The 22,348-nt window shown below is 40.2% G+C and overlaps 2 protein-coding genes across 4 annotated transcripts in view; both read right to left on the bottom strand.

Moving 5' to 3' along the window:
- The window catches only part of LOC139939050 (phosphatidylinositol-3,5-bisphosphate 3-phosphatase MTMR3-like), a 48,298-nt gene extending 45,749 nt beyond the window's left edge, over positions 1–2,549 (bottom strand). The window contains exon 1 of the mRNA XM_071934766.1: positions 2,381–2,549. The gene's annotated coding sequence lies outside the window, so the exon portion shown is untranslated. The remainder of the gene's footprint in view (positions 1–2,380) is intronic.
- Positions 2,550–3,773: 1,224 nt separating this feature from the next.
- Positions 3,774–22,348, bottom strand: part of LOC139938136 (serine/threonine-protein kinase TAO1-like) — a 60,254-nt gene continuing 41,679 nt past the window's right edge. For all 3 annotated transcript variants that reach the window (XM_071933516.1, XM_071933517.1, XM_071933518.1), the window contains 8 exons: positions 20,027–20,165; positions 19,153–19,331; positions 17,399–17,527; positions 16,079–16,273; positions 15,324–15,563; positions 13,775–13,987; positions 11,947–12,129; positions 3,774–9,393 (listed from right to left, as the gene is read on the bottom strand). In XM_071933516.1, coding sequence (XP_071789617.1) covers positions 9,145–9,393; positions 11,947–12,129; positions 13,775–13,987; positions 15,324–15,563; positions 16,079–16,273; positions 17,399–17,527; positions 19,153–19,331; positions 20,027–20,165 — 1,527 coding nt within the window. In that variant the 3' untranslated portion in view covers positions 3,774–9,144. The remainder of the gene's footprint in view (positions 9,394–11,946; positions 12,130–13,774; positions 13,988–15,323; positions 15,564–16,078; positions 16,274–17,398; positions 17,528–19,152; positions 19,332–20,026; positions 20,166–22,348) is intronic.

Here is a 22,348-nt window from a genome sequence, read left to right as displayed (position 1 = left end):
AACAGAACCTGGGAAATTTGTGACTGTTTCGCTCCGGGATCTGGTAAGTTTTTGTCCTTTTTTTTCAAAATATATTTTCTCAATTGTGTTTTTGAGTGTTATTCATTAGACATTGAGGATTATAAGTTAGTGTTCCTAGAATTTGTGTCATGATTTTAGAAAGTGGTAAAAGTTGAGCAAATCTGTTGACTTAACTATTTCGCCTTTATCATTTCAGCAGGCTTCGTAACGTAACCCTCCGGCTCTGCCATCGGCAGGAGGGTTGCGTTATCGCAACTATGGACTTATGGTAGACCCACTATTTTTATTATGGATAACTTTCCATAACACGCCACCACTATTTCACTTATTTTTACAAAAAAGGCTATCTAATTGTAGACCCAGTAACTGGGGCGCTGTACTCCTTTTCAACAATTTTTGACTTTATCTGTCGTACTAGCGCCCCAGGGAATGGCACAGAATTTTAACGAATACCCAGTTTTTCGCGACACCCAGCCACAAAAAATGCCTCAAAATGACATAAAGACCAAACAAACTAGCTCAAAAATCGCCTACTCTATTCTCGATACGTCTAGGATGTAACATCAGGCATTTAATTGTACTCACGATCATTTTTTAAACTCCAAATCGATGATTTTTAACTCCGCATCGTGGAGCGATTGACAAGTCTGCGATTTTCGGATGTGTATGGTAACGAAACATGGCGTAGCGTTGTGGGTGGATGTCCATCAACGGCTGTTTAATGCTACACTTGTTACAGGCGTTGCAGCGAATGCTATACATTGTACACGGGGATGGGTACAGGCGCTGCAGCTAGCGAGTGCCCACGTGCGTTCAATCATGGTCAACGTAACTTACACGGTGTCGGGTTGTTGGAAAATTATCAGAAAGGGGGTGAAAGGTTCTCAGAAAGGGAATATTGTCTGAAAGAGGGGATTTTTCTGGTCATCGCCCCCCCCAAAAAAAGAAAAAAAAAAAAAAAAGGGGAAAAATATGATAAATAAATAAAAACCGCTGTACTTCATCTAGGCCTACGATTTTTGTGCATGGTTAAATTGCTTCTTATAATGTTTAGTGCTGCCAGTGTCACTGTAGAATTTTTTTTTATTTATTTATCATCTTTTTTCCCCTTTTTTTCGTTTTTTCCTTTTTTTTGGGGGGGGGGGGCGATGACCAGAAAAATCCAGACCAGCAGACTTCATCCAGAACCATCCAGCTTCATCCAGCAGACTTCAGACCAGAAAAACAATATTCTGATAATTCTTTCTGATAATTTTCCAACAACCCGGCACCGTGTAAGTTACGTTGACCATGATTGAACGCACGTGGGCACTCGCTAGCTGCAGCGCCTGTACCCATCCCCATGTACAATGTATAGCATTCGCTGCAACGCCTGTAACAAGTGTAGCATTAAACAGCCGTTGATGGACATCCACCCACAACGCGACGCCATGTTTCGTTACCATACACATCCGAAAATCGCAGACTTGTCAATCGCTCCACGATGCGGAGTTAAAAATCATCGATTTGGAGTTTAAAAAATGATCGTGAGTACAATTAAATGCCTGATGTTACATCCTAGACGTATCGAGAATAGAGTAGGCGATTTTTGAGCTAGTTTGTTTGGTCTTTATGTCATTTTGAGGCATTTTTTGTGGCTGGGTGTCGCGAAAAACTGGGTATTCGTTAAAATTCTGTGCCATTCCCTGGGGCGCTAGTACGACAGATAAAGTCAAAAATTGTTGAAAAGGAGTACAGCGCCCCAGTTACTGGGTCTAATCTAATTGAGGTTAATTAGAAGTAGATACTAAAAATGATTTCATATCGAATGAACAAGAGGTGGAGTGATGCAGAAACCTTTCCTTTATTATTAAATATGGCAAGGCAAGCAAATAAGAACTAATTTAGATGACTAGACTAAAATAAAAACTTCAAAGTTCAAATAAATCAGCAAAGTGTACGTCGTAAGTAAGTGTGTCAAAAGTGGTCAGTGACAGCACTGCGACTGTCTGTGACAGCTGACAGCCACAGTGAGTTACTGAATAGTGCCTACTGGTTTTTGTTTATTTCCTCCACCCCCAAAAAATGCCATAATGGCGAGTGTGGCAATCTTCAAAACACCTCATTCCTCAGTTTGATGGCTACATTTTATTTAAACTGACTGATTCCTCGACATGTACTAATGTAGACATGTGTGTCTGCTTTCAAATGTGACACCGGGGTTGTTTTCGTTGCAATGTTTTTCATTCAACTGTGTGCAGGAGGAATAGGCGCAGTCAACAACAACACAGTCCATGCTGAGTCAGTGAGTGTTCTGTCAACTCAAGGACAAGGATAGTTAGAAAATAGAATACTGAGAGGGAAAAACTCCAGTAAATACCTCTGTTATGACTAACTAGAACCTCTCTGAAGTTCAGGAAATCCACACGTATTCTCCAAGCCACAGCATAATCATCGTTAGCAAAGAATTAGTGTTCAGTGCAGCGAGCAAAGTAGATGTTTTTGCTGACGAACTGTAAACAACTCGCCACACACCTACCCTGAACAAAATGGCGGAGAGAGGATGATTGACAGGCTTCGTTGCGTGATGTCATCTTTCTGTATCGTTTTTGTGTTTGCAGAAGTTACAGTCATGTGACTTTTGGGGGGTGGAGTTAGTGAGTGGTTTTCCCCGGGATTGCGGTTTAGCATGCAATAGATCATACTCCACAAACCCAGTCAAGGGGAACGTCAATAAACAGAAATTAGGGGTTTGTTTTATGACGAAATCAAAGCTATTTTGTTGATGTTGATATAACTATGTACGGTTTGATAAACACACGCAGACACGGTATGAAAGTGCATAATTTTTTTCCAATTATTGTAAACTTGTCACGAGAGAGGGCGCTTTTACTGATTATGAAATCTGCTGCTGCGCAAAAAAGCAGCAAACGCGCGTTTGCCGAGTTGTGACTTTGAATTTAAACCACGAGGCCGCCCACGAGTCTGCATATTACATTCTGAATAACCAAGTTACTTTAGAGGGAGTCGTTCCTCACATCGTTTTATACCATCAACAAGCTTTTAATTTTATGCAAAACAATTATGTTGAGTTATTACCAAAAGTGTCCAGTGCTTAACTGATTTGGAAGTATGCAAGGCTTTTACCTAATTCTGCTCTTATAATATAGTTTGTAAAACTGGCCTTTGAACATCAGCTTTCGGTTGTGTGAGAATGTGTTTGACACACGATGTGGGAATCAGAGCAGCAACAGAATATTACACTCTACATAATGAGGGGGGAAAATCCATAATCGGGGAGATTTTCAAATGTGTTCATCAGCAGACTATGGAATGATTGGTTTATTTTCAGGGAACTTTCTGCAGAATCAAGGAAAGTTGGCAGCTCTGGCAGTTAGTTATGTCTCCTTCAATCGCAGCCTTCAAAGAAACTGTCCTACCATCTCCTCTAGTTCACCCTTCAGTTTTTATGCACCCTAAGTAATAGTCTATATATATATATATATATGTCTTGTTGTCTTGTCGCCACTTTAACTTCACCTTATTTCTGATGCATTTTGCCTGTGACATCACTTCTGCACCATCCTAGTATAGCTATAGAGCTGAATAAGGATTCCACCATTAAAGATTGAAGATTGGTTATGTCAACTTTGGTATGAGTAGGGTAAATAACTAGCCCTATATAGGACTCTTCCTCTGCACACAGATAGAGTACAATACGAAAGTGTAAGACCACCAGGGCTAGGTAAATAACAATCTTTTGAGACTAGTAATGAAGGTTTTGTACATCTTGTTTTAATACATTCACTTTAATGAGCACTACAATATACAATGCTTTACAGCTTAACCAAAATGATAACCTTATTAGGTCTGGTTAAATACTGTTAATACTACAGTTAACCAGGGTTACATAACCAGCCTAAACCGGCTTGGTTGTGCATGAGTCGGGTAAACTCCTGTCTATATTACAGTTTAATCGGGGTAGCATGATAACTTGTGGTAACGGTTTATATGCAAAACCTGGTTAAAACCTGCTTATGGTACAAGTTAAGAAATTAAAGTTCAACATGAAAATAAATGAAAAAGGTTTCGTTATTAAAGGAACACGTTGCCTTGGAACGGACGAGTTGGTCAAAACAAAAGCGTTTGTAACAGTTTTTTATATAATGCATATGGTTGGAAAGATGTTTAAAAGTAAAATACAATGATCCACACAAGTTTGCCTCAAAATTGCGTGTTTTTTCTTCTACTGTGCGAACTAACACGGTCAGCCATTTATGGGAGTCAAAATTTTGACCCCCATAAATGGCCGACGTGTTAGTCGTAAAAGGACAACCGTGCAATTTCGAGGCATGTTTGTGTGGATCATTGTATTCTACTTTAACAACATCTTTCTACCCATATGCATTTTATAAAAAACGGTTACAAACGCTTTTCAAAGACCAACTCGACCGATCCAAGGCAATGTGTCCCTTTAAGGTATCAGCAAACTCTAGCAGTGTTACCTTAATTTAACAACATTTTTATGACTCAGAAAGAACCAATAAATTATTCACAATATTTGTTGTTGTTATGAGCTTGAAATAAATTTATATTTGACTTTAGATTTCTACATTATGACCGCTTAGACTCACTCTTTTTTTTCTCAATTAATACTTGCCTTGGAAAAAAAAGTGTAATAATTTTGTAAACAATACTTTTTAAAAGTTGTCCACGGATTAGTTAATAAAAAACAGCTAATTATCTGGATGTGTGGAATGGTTACCAGCCAAATGTATCATGCCAACACACATACGGCTGGTACTCACTTTGTTGCTCGTAAAGTTTGTTACTGACAGCAACAAATTTTGCAACTGTGTCGTGTAGGGAAGATATAAAGGAGCTATGGTAAATTAGTAGTGACCAATGATGACAGCCAATCACATTGCTCAATCTATCACTGTTGCTTTGCGATTATCAATTGGACCTTTTCATTGGCTGAAATTACTTGTTACTTTTAATCTACTACCATGCCATGTTACCGTTCATCATCATTAAGTGTTAAGCATTTGATTGGATGATTGTGGCAACAGCTAAAAAGAAATCAGCCAATCAGAACCCCAAACTTTGTCACCATTCACAATATTAAAACTGACAAGGTTTATTATGACTTGCTAGTTCAAGATATTCAGAGAGCATTTTTTTCCTGCAAGAAATCAGACACTAATTGAGAGTTGTAAAATATGATTTGTGATTTGTAAAACAGCATTCAAGGCCAGCCAATCAAATTCCTCAAACTATCACCACATTATTTGTCAAGGCCGAGAAGGTCATCCATCAACGACAATAACAAACTCTTCAACGCTTAGTTTCTATCATATTGCATATAGTAAAAATTAAATCAAGTTTCCAACGATCTCAAATCTTGCTAAATAGTACAAGTTCAGCCTGGCATTTTTATTGGTCCAAAGTACAATGGAGACTGGAGACATCATTTGAGCGCCATCTTTCCTAAACCAATCTAATGTTGCATGTGCTTTCATGACAATAGACCAGTTCAATAAGCCCTGAAACAGAAACAATATGATGACCCGATATCTGGTAACATCTAGTTTGGACTGGTTTGATCTGGTTTGAACTTGTTTGTGGACAGGTTAGACCTGGGTTGAACTACTTACAGTACAGGATAATACATGTAGCTTTACATTACTAGTCATGGCCATAATTATTAAAATTTTCCCCAAAAGAACATGAGTGCAGTAGGATTTGAAACTTTGCATGGTGGAAATATGATATAGAAAGGCTTGTGGTAACACCATTTAATGATAATCTCTAAATGATTTGGGGTGGTTCTGATTTGGGGTGGTTCTGAAAAGAACATTTCGATAAGTAAGCTCTGATCGTCTTCTGGAGCAAGCTGCTTCTCCAGAAGACGACCAGAGCATACTTATCGAAATGTTGAGTTTAAACTAACGGTTCTCTCCAGAAGACAATCGGAGCATACTGATCGAAATGTCGAGTTTAAACTAACGGTTCTTTTCAGAATCACCCCAACTCATTTAGAGATTATCATTAAATGGTTTTACCGTAAACCTTTCTATAACATGAGTGCAGTTTCTTCACTGGACAGACCAGGTAAAAATGACCTATTCATTATATAAGGTAATATTGACAACAAGTTATTTCTTGGGATTTTAAAAAAGCAAAAGATTATTCATAAAAGTTGCAATGAAGTGCCTGTATTTGTATGAAGATTTATAGCCAATGAATTATTCATTAAAAAAAACTCTTCAATCAGCCAATAAGAATCAAATTTATACAGAAACCAAAAAATGGATGCATCATTCAGCCTGCCCGGGGCCAGCCAGCTAAATTTTTACAACAGTTTAAAATCTAATAAATAATAAATAAGTAGAAACATATGTAGTAGATGGTGTTGTTCGTCTTTCCAGAACTTCTCACGACAAACATTTTGATTCATGCTGGCATTTGGGGGAGCTCTTCCCCATAAAGAATTAACAGACTGCAATAATATTCCTCCAATTTGATAGTCCAGATTGCATTGGATGGACCGTGCTGTTGCCCTCCTTTAGGGCGAGGGATATTGCATAAAGATGACATTGGTTTCATATGTGTATGCTTTTCAGTTCTAGGTAACATTAACATGTTGTAAAAAAATCCATGCAACATACTTTGAAATTCAGTCTCACATTCAATAATAATACTGTACACACAACATAAATAATTCACATGGCTGGCCCTACCCACCCAAAACAAAACAACCATCACAGGGATCAACACAATTGCAGATGCAGCACGGAATAGACCCTTCCCATGAAATATGTCAATTGCTCATAGCGCGTGCACACTAACATTTTGGTTGGCAAAATTACGGAAAATCGCGCTTTTTTGTACATGGCTAATGGCTGCGTGACGCAGACGCGATTGCGCATCTGCTTAGTGCACAACTCTATGGCATTTGCCAACCAATTAGGTCTGTACGCATGCGTATATGTAATTAGCATATTTCATGGGAAGGGTCTATTGATTGCGCGACTTTGGAGCGCTAGGTGGCAGCAGACTTACCAGGTAAATTTCCATTTACGTAGTTCTGAGCACGACGCGCACATAAGTCCCAACCTTCTTGCAATGAGGCACAACTTATATCTTTTGAAGAACAACTGTTATCTTTGCCAGTGTTGTCCAGAATGCACTCCACTACCACTTGTGTGGAATAACGAATGAAAAAGCTGAATGATTGATTTGCGATCAAATAAGTGCTTCATATAAAATCATCATGGATGTGTTAACCATTGTGTTACTTTTGCTACTGTCTTCGTTGCATTGGTTTGATAAAACCATCAGGAAAACTTGTGCATAGAATGCAATCAGTCTCACAGTTCTTGCAAACGTCAGTTCATATTATTATAATAGTAATAATTTGGGGGGCTAATCATCCTTACTCGCAGCTAAGAGCTGAATTGTGAAGGACGCGTCTACAACGTGTTCGAGAAGCAGGCATGCAAGGGCGCCTCTGGCTGCCAGCCACATCAACCCATTATGACCACGGAGCACAGCCAAGATCGAAAGTGTTTGATTTTTTCCAAGGGAGGAAAATCAGATGGTCTTGAAAACCCTCATGGCACAGCAGAGAATCAACGCACAACTCAACTCACATATGGCCCCGACCGGGAATCGAAGCGGGGTCACCTTGGTGAGAGGCAAGCGCTTTATGCACACGCCAACCATGCCACCCCATTATTATTTATTATTTGACATAAACCACTGCAGGGCTTGAACTTAGCTCTCGAAAGGGCACAGCAATCTTCCTCTAGTAAGGGGCAATTCTATGAGGAAAATGTAAATTTGTATTGCAACCTTGCAAAGGGCACCAGAGCAATTGCACATGGCAAAGTAGCAATTGGATCGGGTGCCATGGGTCAATAGACCTTTAACACGCTGTGGTCGACTTGATTTTACCCATTCCAACTCATTGTTACCAAACTGAGGCTGGACGAAATAATAGTCTGGTGACATGCGCCGCAATGAATGTTAGCATTCATTACTGTTATTGGAAACGAGGAACATGACCAAGATGGTGACAGCGTGATAAAGGTCTATATGAGGCGTGCAATGGTTTGGTTGTTACAAGTTTAGCAATACACCTTACTACAGGAGTTTGTAAGTTCTCAAAGCGGCACAATCCCAACACGCACAAAAATCAGTCTCATAGTGTATGTCTTTGCATATTTATGTAATATGAGTTTCTGTAGTCTTATAAATGAACAAAAAAATAGAACTCCGGCTTTCTTCGTAGGTATTTTCTAATGATGTGTGTCTATACTAGAAAGAATGATGTGGCATACACTTCTACAATAATAAGAATTCTACAGATATTTTTGTGGGCGTAGTTTATGAAATCATACAGTATTCATTTGGCATCTAGGTTAACAACCCAATCATGATTTTGGCTGCTGGTTTGTTTCAGAAAAAGGCTCAATACTAAGTTTAAGAATAATCACTTAATAGAACTATTTGAAAAAACTTTGTTGATGTCCTACGGCTATTTCATGTATGGATTAATTAACCTGAGGATGGGGTGTTTATATTTGATTCAGTAAACGGCTGAAGAGTCAATTTGATTGACTGAAAGCAGACATGTTTTGGCATACTCATTCTAGTCTATCTTTTTAAGCCCGCCCTGAAAATAACTATTGCAAATAGGTCGCTCGTGTGTACTGTATGTATGACTAGCGTTTTGTGTCAGGGTTTGTTGATAAGAACAATATTTATTCGGTATATAAAAGAAATATTGACTGCTTAATAACCGGGGAACAGTTACAATTATAGGCCCTCGGTGATGTCAAAATCATGGCTATGCCCTCAGCTTCGCTTCGGGCATAGTCATGGTTTTTATATCACCTTGGGCCTATAATTTTAACTGTGTCAATATTCTATACTATACAATGGTAAATGTTCCATTTAAAATAAAAAATATATAAATAAAAACAGGAAATTTGACAATTTTTTGCTGGATAATGAACAAGATCCTACAGTTCGGGACTTCAAGAAAGCTGTTTTTTCACACAAAGGAAGCAAGTTATGGTTGGATTTTTTTTTTTTTTTTGAGATCATGCAGAGCTTTAATTTAGTCTGGTGCCTAGCCTATGACATCGAGTTGTAACTACCAGAGGAAGTACTGTGTGACCTGTATCTATAACCGCCGCCATTGCCCAAGGGACCGTCTGGTCCCCTACCCTCATATGTCTGGGTGATCTTCTCGATGGTCAACATTTCAAAGCCCATGCTCAGGGTCTCTGCATCAAAGCTCTCTACTTCTGTTTTCTGTGAATCCAGGAGCTGGCGTATTCTCTCACTTTTCTCCGACTGCAACCGTACTGTATCTTCCTCAATCTATGGACAATCAAACAACAACAGCATAACTTTTAAGCCGATGGCGAGGTTTGAGTTAAAGGCCATGGACACTATTGGTAATTACTCAAAATAATTGTTAGCATATAAACTGACTTGGTAACGAGCAATGGAGAGCTGTTGATAGAATAAAACATTGTGAGAAACTGCTCCTTCTCAAGTAACGTTGTTTTCGAGAAAGAAGTAATTTTCCCCTAAAATATTTGAGTTAGATTTCTAAACTTCAAAATTAGATTTTGATGTCCCAGACAAGCAACTGATATTACCAATAGTGTCCAGTGCCTTTAAAAGCAAGGTATACCTCTGTTTTCTGCAACCATTTGATTGTTCTAACGCTACACAAATGTAGATGTACATGTATACTACAAATCTAGCCTATGCACAGTGGTTTTGGACCAAGACATTTCTTAAAAACAATTTTTTCCAGTTTTTGTTAATGCTTTAACTGGACATACTAACGATCAAATTAAAACAAAAATATTTTGAGGCTTTTTTCACACCGAAACTGACAATTCATTACCAAGCCTCTTTAATCACACGGCAAATCTTAATTTGAGCGACTTGTTATAAAAAGAGTTGATTTGTCTAAAGCCTTGACTTGGTTGTTTTAATAATCTATTTGCATTGAAGCCGCTTCGTTACTCTTTCATTTGATGTATAATTAATTTTGAAACCTTTGCCAAAAGTCAGTTAAAAAAAAAAAAAAATTGTTTACATCGCAAAATTAAGGAAAATAAACAAAAATCTAAACGTTGGGATAATACATTCTGAGAAACATTTCATGCATTATTAGCTTGCAATAATTTTGAATCTCTTTCTCTAAAACCACATTCCTTAGTAGGGAATTATTTCTCCGAATGCTTATACATTTATCAACAGCTGCAGTGCTTCTTCTGAAGACAGTTTTTGAGCTCATGAATTTTTAGAGTAATTACCAAAGGTATACACAGCCTTTAAACAGGGAGCAGGGCCCAATGTCATGGCTCTGCTCACCGCCGAATACTGTGTTTAAAATCACCATTCTCCGCCAAATTTCTGCGTTATCTGTGTAAGCGAACAATGCCCAGCAGGCCTGTTTTTGAAAGAGTAAGGACACCAAGGCATTTTCTCCTGGTAAAGGGCACCCTATGAGGAAATTGTAAATTTCTACTGGAGCATTTCAATGACCAGGGGGCATGGCGGCAATCGCCTCCATTGCCTCCATGAAGTATCACCCCTGCCTAGTAACAAAGAGTACGCCACACACAAGCAGATATTCCCTGCAAACCCGTAAATGTTTTACGTAACCACTGAATTCCCGGCTCCCGTAATCGCTGTTTCTTTGCGTATGGAAAGCAGAGCCATGAAATCAACCGATCCATTAGGCTCCGCCCATGAGGGACGTGTGAGCAAGAACACGCAAGCTTCTCCAATGCCATTCTGCACAACTCCGCAGCGCGCGCCAAGCATACGCGCACGCATGTCGGACTTTATAGTGTCGGACTTTTGGTTGTGCAATGGGTTGTGATTGGTCAACACACACAATGCGGAGCTTAATGGACCGGTCTGCACTTCAGTGCCCTGTATTGAAAAAGCTTACTTCTATGGGTCGGGGCAGACTATAAGAGAAACTGTCATTACAGTGAGACTATGATTTCAGAGTGAAAATGTCATTTCACATTGAGAATGTCATTGCAAAATGAGACTGTCATTGCAAAATGAGACTGTCATTGCAAAATGAGACTGTCATTTCACATTGAGAATGTCATTTCACATTGAGACTGTCATTGCAAAATGAGACTGTCATTTCACATTGAGACTGTCATTGCAAAATGAGACTGTCATTTCACATTGAGAATGTCATTTCACATTGAGACTGTCATTGCAAAATGAGACTGTCATTGCAAAATGAGACTGTCATTTCACATTGAGACTGTCATTGCAAAATGAGACTGTCATTGCAAAATGAGACTGTCATTTCACGGTGAGAATGTCATTGCAAAATGAGACTGTCATTGCAAAATGAGACTGTCATTGCAAAATGAGACTGTCATTGCAAAATGAGACTGTCATTTCACATTGAGACTGTCATTGCAAAATGAGACTGTCATTGCAAAATGAGACTGTCATTTCACATTGAGACTGTCATTGCAAAATGAGACTGTCATTGCAAAATGAGACTGTCATTTCACGGTGAGAATGTCATTGCAAAATGAGACTGTCATTGCAAAATGAGACTGTCATTGCAAAATGAGACTGTCATTTCACATTGAGACTGTCATTGCAAAATGAGACTGTCATTGCAAAATGAGACTGTCATTTCACGGTGAGAATGTCATTGCAAAATGAGACTGTCATTGCAAAATGAGACTGTCATTGCAAAATGAGACTGTCATTGCAAAATGAGACTGTCATTTCACAGTGAGACTGTCATTTCACAGTGAGACTGTTATTTCACAGTGAGACTGTCATTTCACAGTGAGACTGTCATTTCACAGTGAGACTGTCATTTCACAGTGAGACTGTCACAAAATGAATTGAGTTTGTTCTCCCTACCCTCTGCTCTAGCCGAGCTCTACGTAACGACACCCATTCCTGAAGGTCTTTCTTCTCTCGTGAATGCTGTGCATCAAGAAGTAGTCTCGTCTTGCTCTGGTAGGCGTGGAGTAACTCCAGCTCTTGCTTCAAGGTCTCGTGTAGCTCCTTACATTCCCGCTGCTGAGTATCACTCAAACGAATCTAACATTCACAAGAACACAAACCATGTTATTACGCTAAAGATACCCAAAGTCTTTTCAACACCTATGTAGTTGTGGGGACTTGCCACCATTGTTCTATTATTAATAATAATAGTATGAGTGGCTTCTGACATAGCGTTCAGGTCCGTCACGCAGTGACGCTCATGGCGCTTCAACATTATTACCACTGGTCACTGGGCCTTAAATCATTCCTTAAACCATCTTAGCTCTCTGGGGAGTATACAGCCCATGCTGCCAATTATGTAGCGCACTAAGCTAATCAATCCCAAGAACCATCTCTGCCCTCGCAGGTACCCACTTACCCCTGGGTAGAGAGAAGCTTATGGTTAAGTGTCTTGCTCAATGACACAAGCGACACACCCGGGACTTGAACCCACACTCTGCTGAACAGAAACATCAGATCTTGAGTTCGGTGTTCTTATCCGCTCGGCCACGACACCCCTTTTCTTAACTCTTTCAGTGCCAAGGTTGTACCCATACATATTAAAGTCTAATACTAAATCCATTGAGTAATGAAAGATAACTTAATACCATCTATTCAATCAGTGTGATACCCGCTGCTAAAATATAGAATTCAAACTGCCTCTAGCAACCGTCGGGCAATCTCGGTGGTCTAGTTGGTAACACACTGCTCTAGAACTGCAAAGATCATGGGCTCGACTATCACCAAATAATATGCCTGTGATTTTTTCACAGAACTCGGGACAGTATTGAGTATACAGTGTTAACACACATTGGTGTAAGGGTATTTAACTAAAATTAATATAACTTTAAAGCCATTGGACACTTTCGGTAAACAGTAATGTCCAAGGTCCACACTTCGTGTATCACACCTTATATATATATAATAACAAACCTGTGAAAATTTAGGCTCGACCGGTCATCGGAGTCAGGAGAAAACAACGGGAAAACCCACCCTTGTTTCCGCACGTTTCGCCACGCCATTACATGTGTATAAAATAAATCCGTAATTCTTGATATCGAGAACTGATATTGTTTTAATGTTTTCTCAAAAAGTAAAGCATTTCATGGAATAATATTTCAAGAGAAGTCTTTCACCATTACCTTCTGTAAACCCTGTAGGTTATTTGTAAATCCGTGAACTTTTATTTTTTTTCTGTACCGAAAGTGTCCAATGGCTTTAACACCCATAAAGACAAATGCGATAACTCTTCTCCCAAGCTTGTTCAAATAAAAACAGTCAAATGCATGTTAAACTGTGGTAGGAATTTTTTCTTTCTCATTTTGTTTCTTGTCTTGCACCAATTGTTCTGGTCCAGTAAACATTTTGAGATTAAAGTCCCTGCGGCCTTGTGGATTTTCTCCCAAAATTGGAGCCCTGAACAAGCATGAAAATGCCAACACAATTTCCCCGGGATTTTGTCTAGTGTGAATGGGGGGTACCAAATTGGAATTGGATTTTCCCCCTAAATTGGAGCCCTGTACAAGCATGAGAAAGCCAACCAAACTTCCCGAGGGATTGTGTCTAGTGTGAATGGGGGGTACTGAATTTGAATTGGATTTTCCCTCTAAATTGGAGCCATGTACAAGAATAAGAATGCCAACCAAACTTCCCCAGGGATTTTGTCTAGTGTGAACGGGGGATATCGGGTTTGACTTCATACCGATTGCGACTGCAGCATTTCCTGACTGCTCATCCGATACTGCTCTCCAAGGATGGCCATCTTCCTCTTCTGCTCTTCCTTCATCTTCTTGGACACACTCTTCTGCTTCTCCCTGGCAGTGGTCTGTAGCACCTGAGTCTGTAGCGCCTTGAACTGCTTCATCTGGATCTTACAGGCGTCGTGGTACTGTTTCTTGATGGATTGTTCTTTAGCCTGAAGGTCAAGACAAGTATATGTTATTCAAGTAAAGTAAAAAAGTAAAGTGAAGTAATAAGTGTGTCGTGACAGAGTGGATAAGAGCACCAGACTAAAGCTCTGGGCCCAATTTCATGGCTCTGCAGGGAATTCCAGCTTACGTCAAGCGTATTTCACGGGTTAGCAGGGAGTTTTGGCTTCTGTGCTTGCGTACTCCTGGTTACTAGGCACTCTACACTTAGACAGATAGCGCAGAAATTTGGCGCTTGCACGTAAGCGGAGAATGGTGATCCTAACCGCAGAATTTGGCGGTAAGAGTGTGGGTTCGAGTCCCGGTATGTCACTTGTATCCGTATTCATGGTGCTCTGCCTTCAGATGAGACGTAAAGTCGTTGGTCCCTTGTGTTGAGTGACGCTTGTAAAAGAACCAAGTGCACTAATCAAAAAGAGAAGGGGGGAGAGCTACCACACCTTGTGCAACACCTTGGATCTGACACCACACTTGTCCAAAACTAGCCTGAACATCTGACATGACACTTTGAGGCTTGTGATATGTCAGGATCCTACCAAATGCATCTTTGACATCGCATTCATTTCACAAAGCGATTCACAGTCAAATTCTACGTTTTATGCTATACATATAAAACAAAAATACATGTACATGTACGTGTACGTATGTACACGTACAAACATTCTGCATGCAGATGACTGAACGTGTAGCTGACAAACATCACCTCGGACCAATCAGAACACAGATTGGGCTTGTAAAACCAGCCGTCGATTTCACCAAACTCTTCCTAACTTAGGATTATTCTTAGGACTTAGGATGAGTTAAAGGATTTGGGTACATGTACCTTTTCAAAATGTCCATAGATTTACATTAAACTTACAGGGTTTGAAGATAATGATAGTGGAAAGCTTCCCTTCAAATATTACTTACTGAGGTGCTGTAGTTTTTGAGAAATGAGTAAAACAATGTCATGAAAATACGTTTGTAAATGCTTAAAATAATTTTCGTCTCATGAGACAAAAATTATTTTCATGACATTGTTTTACCCATATCCCCAAAACTACAGCATCCCACCACGTAATATTTTCAGGGAAGCTTTCTACTATCATTTTCTTCAAACTGTGTAAGTTTAGTGTAAATCTGTGGACATTGTGTTTTTTGTCCTACAAAAGTTACATACACCCTTTAAGTTCCGTATCCATAGGCATTTAACCCAAAGTAAGGTCGAGTTACTCGTCCGTCTTTGAGATAGGATTAATCCTAGCATTTTGTGAAATCGGCTACACTGCCTACCTTTATCCTTGCGGATAAAGACAGAGTATCAGTCTAGCCCAAAACACTCACCCTGAGGTTTTTGGGTTGTTGCTTTGTCTCCAGTCCATGTTTCTTCCTCAGTTCTCGCTGAGCTCTCTTGTTATACTCTCCCTGGTTGGCCAGCTCCGTCTCAAACTGTTTCTCCATCTGATCACTACGGAGGTTCTGTATCTGCTTTAGATGTCGATATTCCAGAGATTGCGTCTGCTCGTGGTGGCGTAATCCCATCACATGCTCCATCTCCTTAATGATCTGACGTTTGTGTAATACCTAGTGTGGAGACAACAATCGTTGAAAGGTTGTAATGCATCATTAGACAATAGACGGTATGGACATGACGTCACCATTAAAAAACCTGCCCTACAACATGACGTCTGTGAGGCCACGTGTGTGTGCGCCATAGAAATCAAACGGGGAACGCTGCATGCTTAATTGATGTGCGCATTTAGACGCGCATACGGTTTGCCCTACAAGATGCCGTTCTGAGTGGCAGTTTGGGGGGGGGCTCCCACACCCCTCCTGCTCCCCTCTGGTTAAGCCTGTGTCTACACCCAATTTCATAGAGCTGCTTACTTAAGCAAAAAAGTAGCCAAGTACAGCAACAATATGCTAAACGGGATTAAGATTACCAGCCAAAATACCATATCACGTACAATTTGTGACTGGTACGCAATTCTGCTAAGCAGGGATTTATTCAATAAAAGTGTCTGTTTAAGCAGCTCTATGAAACTAGGCCCAGATGTTTAATGAAAACAGCCCAAAACGATTGATGGTTTTGTCCATACCTCTCTGAGCTGATCCTGCTGTTGTGTATGCTTTGCTAGCACCAATCTAGCTTTGAGTTTCCTTAGATCAGTATCTAGGTGTTTGCGTTGCTCTCGCTGCAGCTCAAGCTCAGCCAGTTGCTGCTGTTGCTGCAGCGACTCCTTGCGACTGCGGATGACAGAGTCCTGCTCTTTCTTTGGTGTGCTGTCTACATCCTGTAATGTTATATAGTTTCACCATATTAAAGGCACTGGACACTATTGGTAATTACTCAAAATAATTATTAGCTTAAAACCTTACTTGGTAACAAGTAATGGGGAGCTGTTGATAGTATAAAACTTCCGCTGAAGTAACGTAGTTTTTGAGAAAAAAGTAATTTTCCACGAATTTGATTTCGAGACTTCAGAATTAGAATTTGAGGTCTCAAAATCAAGCATCTTAAAGCACACAGTTTCATGTGACAAGGGGTGTTTTTTCTTTCATTATTATCTTGCACAGGTTTGTTATTTTGTGCATATGTTGAGACACACCAAGTGAGAAGACTGGTCTTCGACAATTACCAAAGGTGTCCAGTGCCTCTAAAGGGAATGTACACCTGTGAAAATGTTTGCCAATAAAAACATTTGGTTAGAAGTCTACGGCAGCTTTCGATCGAATACAGAATTTAGAGAATCATTTCACTTCGAAGCAATGTGAATATGGACAAATATATCAGTTCTTATGCCCTCAAATTTGAATCTGAGAATTGTTACATGTACTGTCAGTACTGTTCTCAGATTGTGTATTCCAATAACGCTTAGTCTTTCTATAAGGACATATTCGCTACAAATTTTCGACAATATCTCTCTCAAAAAAAAATCTAAACACTCTTTGTAAACTGAGGCGATACTGTCGGCAGGAAAATCAACAACAAAGCGGCCACAAAAAGTAGAGGGACAGAGAAAGGCAAGATCGCTCAACGTACATTGCTCTGAGAGTATTAAAGGAACACGTTGCCTTGGATCACAAGAGTTGGTCTATAAAAAGCATTTTGCAACGTTTTTTTTATAAAAAGCATATGGTTGGACAGAAATTTGCCTCGAAATTTTTCCTTTTACTGTGCGAACTAACACGGTCGGCCATTTATGGGAGTCAAAAATCTTACTCCCATAAGTGGCCAACCGTGTTAGCCGACGGGGTAAAAGGACAACCGTGCAATTTCAAGGCATGTTTGTGTGGATCATTGTATTCTACTTTTACAACATCTTTCTACCCATATGCATTTTATAACAAACGGTTTTAAACGCTTTTCAAAGACCAACTCGATCGATCAAAGGCAACTTGTCCCTTTAACTTCTTACCTTCTTGATTTGCTCTTTATTGATTTTATATTCTCTCTTCTGGTGCTGTTGGAACAGCTTCATTTCAGTGTCTTGACGCGATGACATTGCCTTTACTAACTTCTTCTCTTCAGCAGTCGAGGACTTTTGCTAAGGATCAGATTTATAATCAAAATATTAATATATATTCATAAAAACCTGGGACAGTTTCCCCATTTTGATTGGTTGAGAGGACATCACGTGGGGGGTGTTTACACGGATGATATAAACACAATTAGCCTATGTGTGGCCCCTGAATCAGCATAAGCAGTATCAAACTTGGATTTCTGACGTCATAACCTTTTTCATCAATTTGGGTTTAAACCAAACACGTTGAATTTACCCCAAAAAGTTGAAGGGTTTTTAAGCTTAGGAAAATTTAGCATAGTGTGTTATGACTATATTTAAAACCATTTTAAAACAAATTGTTTTTGAACTAGACAATAAAATTATTCATAATTAAAAAGCCAGCAAATTTGAGTGAATGTCGTCTGCTCGTTTGGTCCATGTTTACATACTTTATACATGTAGGAACGCATACAATAGACCAGAATCAGCAGAACCATTTAGTCTGGTTTCCAACATAGTTGCGTGAGATTAGCCGTTAGGAGAGGCAGAAACAAGATGTTAGTTTCATTTTTCAAATTGGCCGTAAACATAGATAGAAAATAATACAAGTGGCGAGGGGCAAAGCTAGCAGAATGTCTCAAATTTTCAGTTTTTTAAAAACATTATGAAGGTAAAGGTATTTATGAATGGGAATCAAAGTGTGTTGAATCGGTTTTAAACCAGTGGTTTAAACCCGCCGAGGCCTGGTTCTTTGGAATTTTACCTCGACTTCGTCTCGGTTACAAAATCAAGTACCAGGCCTCAGCAGGTTTAAACCACTAGTTTAAAACCTCTTCACCACACATTGATTCCCTTAATATAATGACTCCACAACTTTAAGTCCGAATGCTAGTCTGCTCAGCCACAACACACTCCCTTTGAGGTTGATATTGCGTTTGAAAAAGCCTTCTGGAGGCTTCAGCAGCCCAGGGCTGCATGCTCCACAGGGAGCTGAGAAAGATTACAGTATTGTTCTTGGCCATATGACCAGGGGTCGATTTCACAAAGCAATAAAATCATTTTAAGACAAATTGTCAGTATTTTACCATAGAGATTTGTATTGTGACATCACACTTTACTAAGCTACTTCGATTGATTTGCAGTTAAGATCATTCTTCGCTCTTTGTGAAATCGGCCCCAGGGCACTAATGTAAAGTACATTGATTGTCACCAGGTTGACTAATGGAAGCTGTTGGAAATAGTCATTTTGTATATTTTGTGGTACACTAAAGTAAAGGGCCATGATTTGCTGTTGTAAATAGTGCTAATGCAAGCTGCTTCTGTGTAATTGCTGGGGCAAGCGCTACTAGCTACTGTGCAGCGGCTACCGTTACTTTGTTGTAAATAGTTGTAAAGTTTGGACAGGTGGACAAGTGCTACTGTGCAGCAGTAGTACTTGCAATGCAAGCAAAAAGGCTATTGTTAGGGTCGGTCCTTTGTTTCCTTGGGGCGTTGGCTCTCAGGAATGTCTGGAGAATTTCACTGGTATGCTTGAGTGGAGAAAGTGAATTGTGGTGCAGAGTACCAGTTCTGAAGTGAGTGGGGTGATGTGTGGGAAGTTGGGGCTTTGCGATGCTACAGCACAGACGCTAAGATCACCTGACCCTTACTGCCCGTCGTCCCCATACCTTTCTATCCACCTCTGCCTGATGTTTCTGTACAAGCTTATCAAGGTCCTTGGCATTTGTCTGTACACACTGTTCATATTCCTTGTCCAGTTTCTGTCGTAACTCCTCCATCTCAGCCTTGAGTTTAGTCTCCAGTTGCTGGAGTTGCTTCTGATGTGTCCGTCTCATTCTCTTGTAACCTATCAAGGAATAAGCAATTTGCATGTTAGATGTTAATATTGTCTGGTACAATAACGTGCTTGATCAATCTTTGTCTAACTCACAAGTGAGTTTCTCACCAGTGAGAGTCAATGTTTGTTTCTGGATGAGTGAGTCTTCGTCTTATTCACAAGTGAGAGTCAACATTTCTTCCTGGTCGAGTCAATCTTTGTCTTACTCGCAAGGGAGTTACTCACCAGCTCACCATTGAGAGTCAATGCTCGTTCCTGGATGAGTCAATATTTGTCTTACTCACAATTGAGTTTCTCACCATTGAGTAACTCACCAGTGAGAGTCAATGTTCATTTCTGGATGAGTCAATCTTTGTCTTACTCGCAAGTGAGTTACTCACCAGCTGACCAGTGAGAGTCACTCAGTCCTGGATGAGTCAATCTTTGTCTTACTCACAAGTGAGTTTCTCACCAGTGAGTAACTTACCAGTGAGATTCAATGTTCATTTCTGGATGAGTCAGTATTTGTCTTACTCGCAAGTGGATTACTCACCAGCTGACCAGTGAGAGTCAATGCTCAGTCCTGGATGAGTCAATCTTTGTCTTACTCACAAGTGAGTCACCAGTGAGAGTCAACGTTTGTTTCTGGATGAGTCAACCTTTGTCTTATTCACAAGTGAGAGTCAACACTTCTTCCTGGTCGAGTCAATCTTTGTTTTACTCACCAGTGAACTGTTCTCGAAGCTCGCTCTCATGCTCCTTAGCTTGCCTCGTCACGATACTCGTCGGCCGAATGGTTTTGAATTGGTCCTCCAGATTGTCGGGCCCTTCTGCATAGCTACTGAGACTAGTACCACTTGACATCTATAAGAACCAAAAAACAAACAATAATTAAAACCCAACTCTTTTTAAAACTCGACGGTATGGCTTTTTCTTACACAGGGTGCGTTCGTTTAGCTTCCCTGGGTCGGCCCCAGTACGTTCGAATAGCTTTGACGGGGCTCACCCAGGTCAGCCCCCAGTGCCCTGTTTGTGGAGTGGGTCACTTGGGGGTGACCTGATGTGCATGCGGTCACCACGAGAGGGCGACTGTGATCGTTCGATTAGCTCTTGTCAGGGGCTCACCCGAGTGAGCACCGCGGGGTCGACCCAGGGAAGCTTATCGAACGCACCCAGTCACACATACAAGCAAAACTAAACTGTTACAACCATATTGAAAGAGCATTTTACGTACATTTGAACAGAAACATTGTGTACAATCCTGGCCAAAATTCTTGGGCCACGAGACAACACACATAGTGTACCTCCCCTGTGCCCCTGTTCCTCTGCTCATTGTTGCTTACCCCAGCTGGATCGCAGACCGCGCAATGAAAGCCAACATTGAACGAGGGCCAAGGGACAGGGGCCCAACGAGATATGGCCGGGATTGTAGGGATATATTTACCATAAAAGTAAAGTTCCAATACAAGACAAAATTTGCCCTTTCCAAGAAGTATTTGAGTTACATTCATGCATGCGTACTGACACTGTTGGTTGGCAAATGCCTGTGAATTTTGCACTAGGCAGAACGCTAAGGCTTTTCATCATGCAACCATCAGCCATAGACAAAAAGGCGCGAGGTCCTCTCATTGTACCAACCAATATAGTGTTACTGCGCATGCGTGATGTGCAACTTCCACACTCCGTGGAAAGGGTCTATTGTGTGCATGCAAGATGAGCTTTCAAAGTATCCTCTTTGAAAAGAAAGTTGGAGAATTTATTTTTTCAATTAAAGATTTGTTATAATCGTGTGAATTCTCCAACCAATGCCTCTTAAACTGGCCTGGTTGCCTCAATGCCTCCCCTTCCTCCCCCTGGCCAGTGCCTTGGTGTGCCAGTGTTCCAGTGGACATTTCCCTCAGAGCATGCCTCTGACGGGGAAAAAAACGCCCTGCCCTTACACAAACAGGGCAACAGGGTCTGATTTTAATAACAAATAGGACTTGTTCACAGAAACTGTTTGTACAGGATATCAAGTATTGACAAGTTGGAGAGGTTTGCCATACCACCCAGTGTAACTCTCTTCAGAGAACATGTAGTGTTGGTTGTGAAAAGAACCGATGGTCGACAACACAACTTTTTCCAGTATGCTCTCAATTTTATAGAGCTGCTAAGCACAAAAATTTGCTTAGCATGAAATTTCTTCTTTGATAAGTACAGGATTACCAACCAAATTTCTCCTCGTTGCATATATTGCTTGTTACTGGCATTCAGCTGTTGTTTGCTTATCCTGAGTATCACATGGAAATTTGGTTGGTAGTTCTGTTTTTATCAAGGAAGGAACTTCACGCTTAGCAAATTTGTGTGCTTAGCAACTCTATGAAATTGGGCCCTGGTCATCTTCAAGAGAATACTCAGAGCAAACTGATCGAAACGCCGAGTTGTAAACCACCAGTTCTTTTCAAAACCAACACTACTCAAAAGACATTTACGCGTGGTGATAGCGCAACCCTCTTCTAATTATACTCCCACCATAAAAAGGTTCAAATCCTACTGAAGTATTGACAACTTTAGCAGTCTTTCAGGAAGCAGCAAAACAATATTTTCAGTAACTTTGAAACAGTTCAGAAGCGCACAATGCTTTTTGAAGAAAACATTTAGAATAAGCAACAGGCTCTCAGCCATTATTCAAAGAAGAAATTGATAAACAGTATGCATACAAATTGTGGAAACAATTCTCACCACCCTGCAACACAACAGAACTTAATCACTAGCCAAGAGCCCAATGGAGAGAAGACAAAGAAGGAAGTTTCGGGTTTAGATGTGGGAGGAAAACCCAAGAGAATTATTCCAGAGAAAATCCAACTAAACCAAATCGACCACCCTTTTGACCTCTTCATGAGGGCGCTCTTCTCCATTGATATCTTGCGCATAAGGTTTTATAAAAGTGGTCAAGAAACAATGGATTACCATGTAATGGCAAGTAAAAAAAGAAACATGTTTAGCGTCCCCGCCCGCTTCCGTTTTACAGGCCGCCTCCTTTTTTATTTTATTTTTTATTTTATTTT

Source organism: Asterias amurensis, chromosome 6 (genome assembly GCF_032118995.1).
Source record: "Asterias amurensis chromosome 6, ASM3211899v1".
Lineage (NCBI taxonomy): Eukaryota > Metazoa > Echinodermata > Asteroidea > Forcipulatida > Asteriidae > Asterias > Asterias amurensis.
This window is presented reverse-complemented; position numbering and strand designations above follow the sequence as displayed.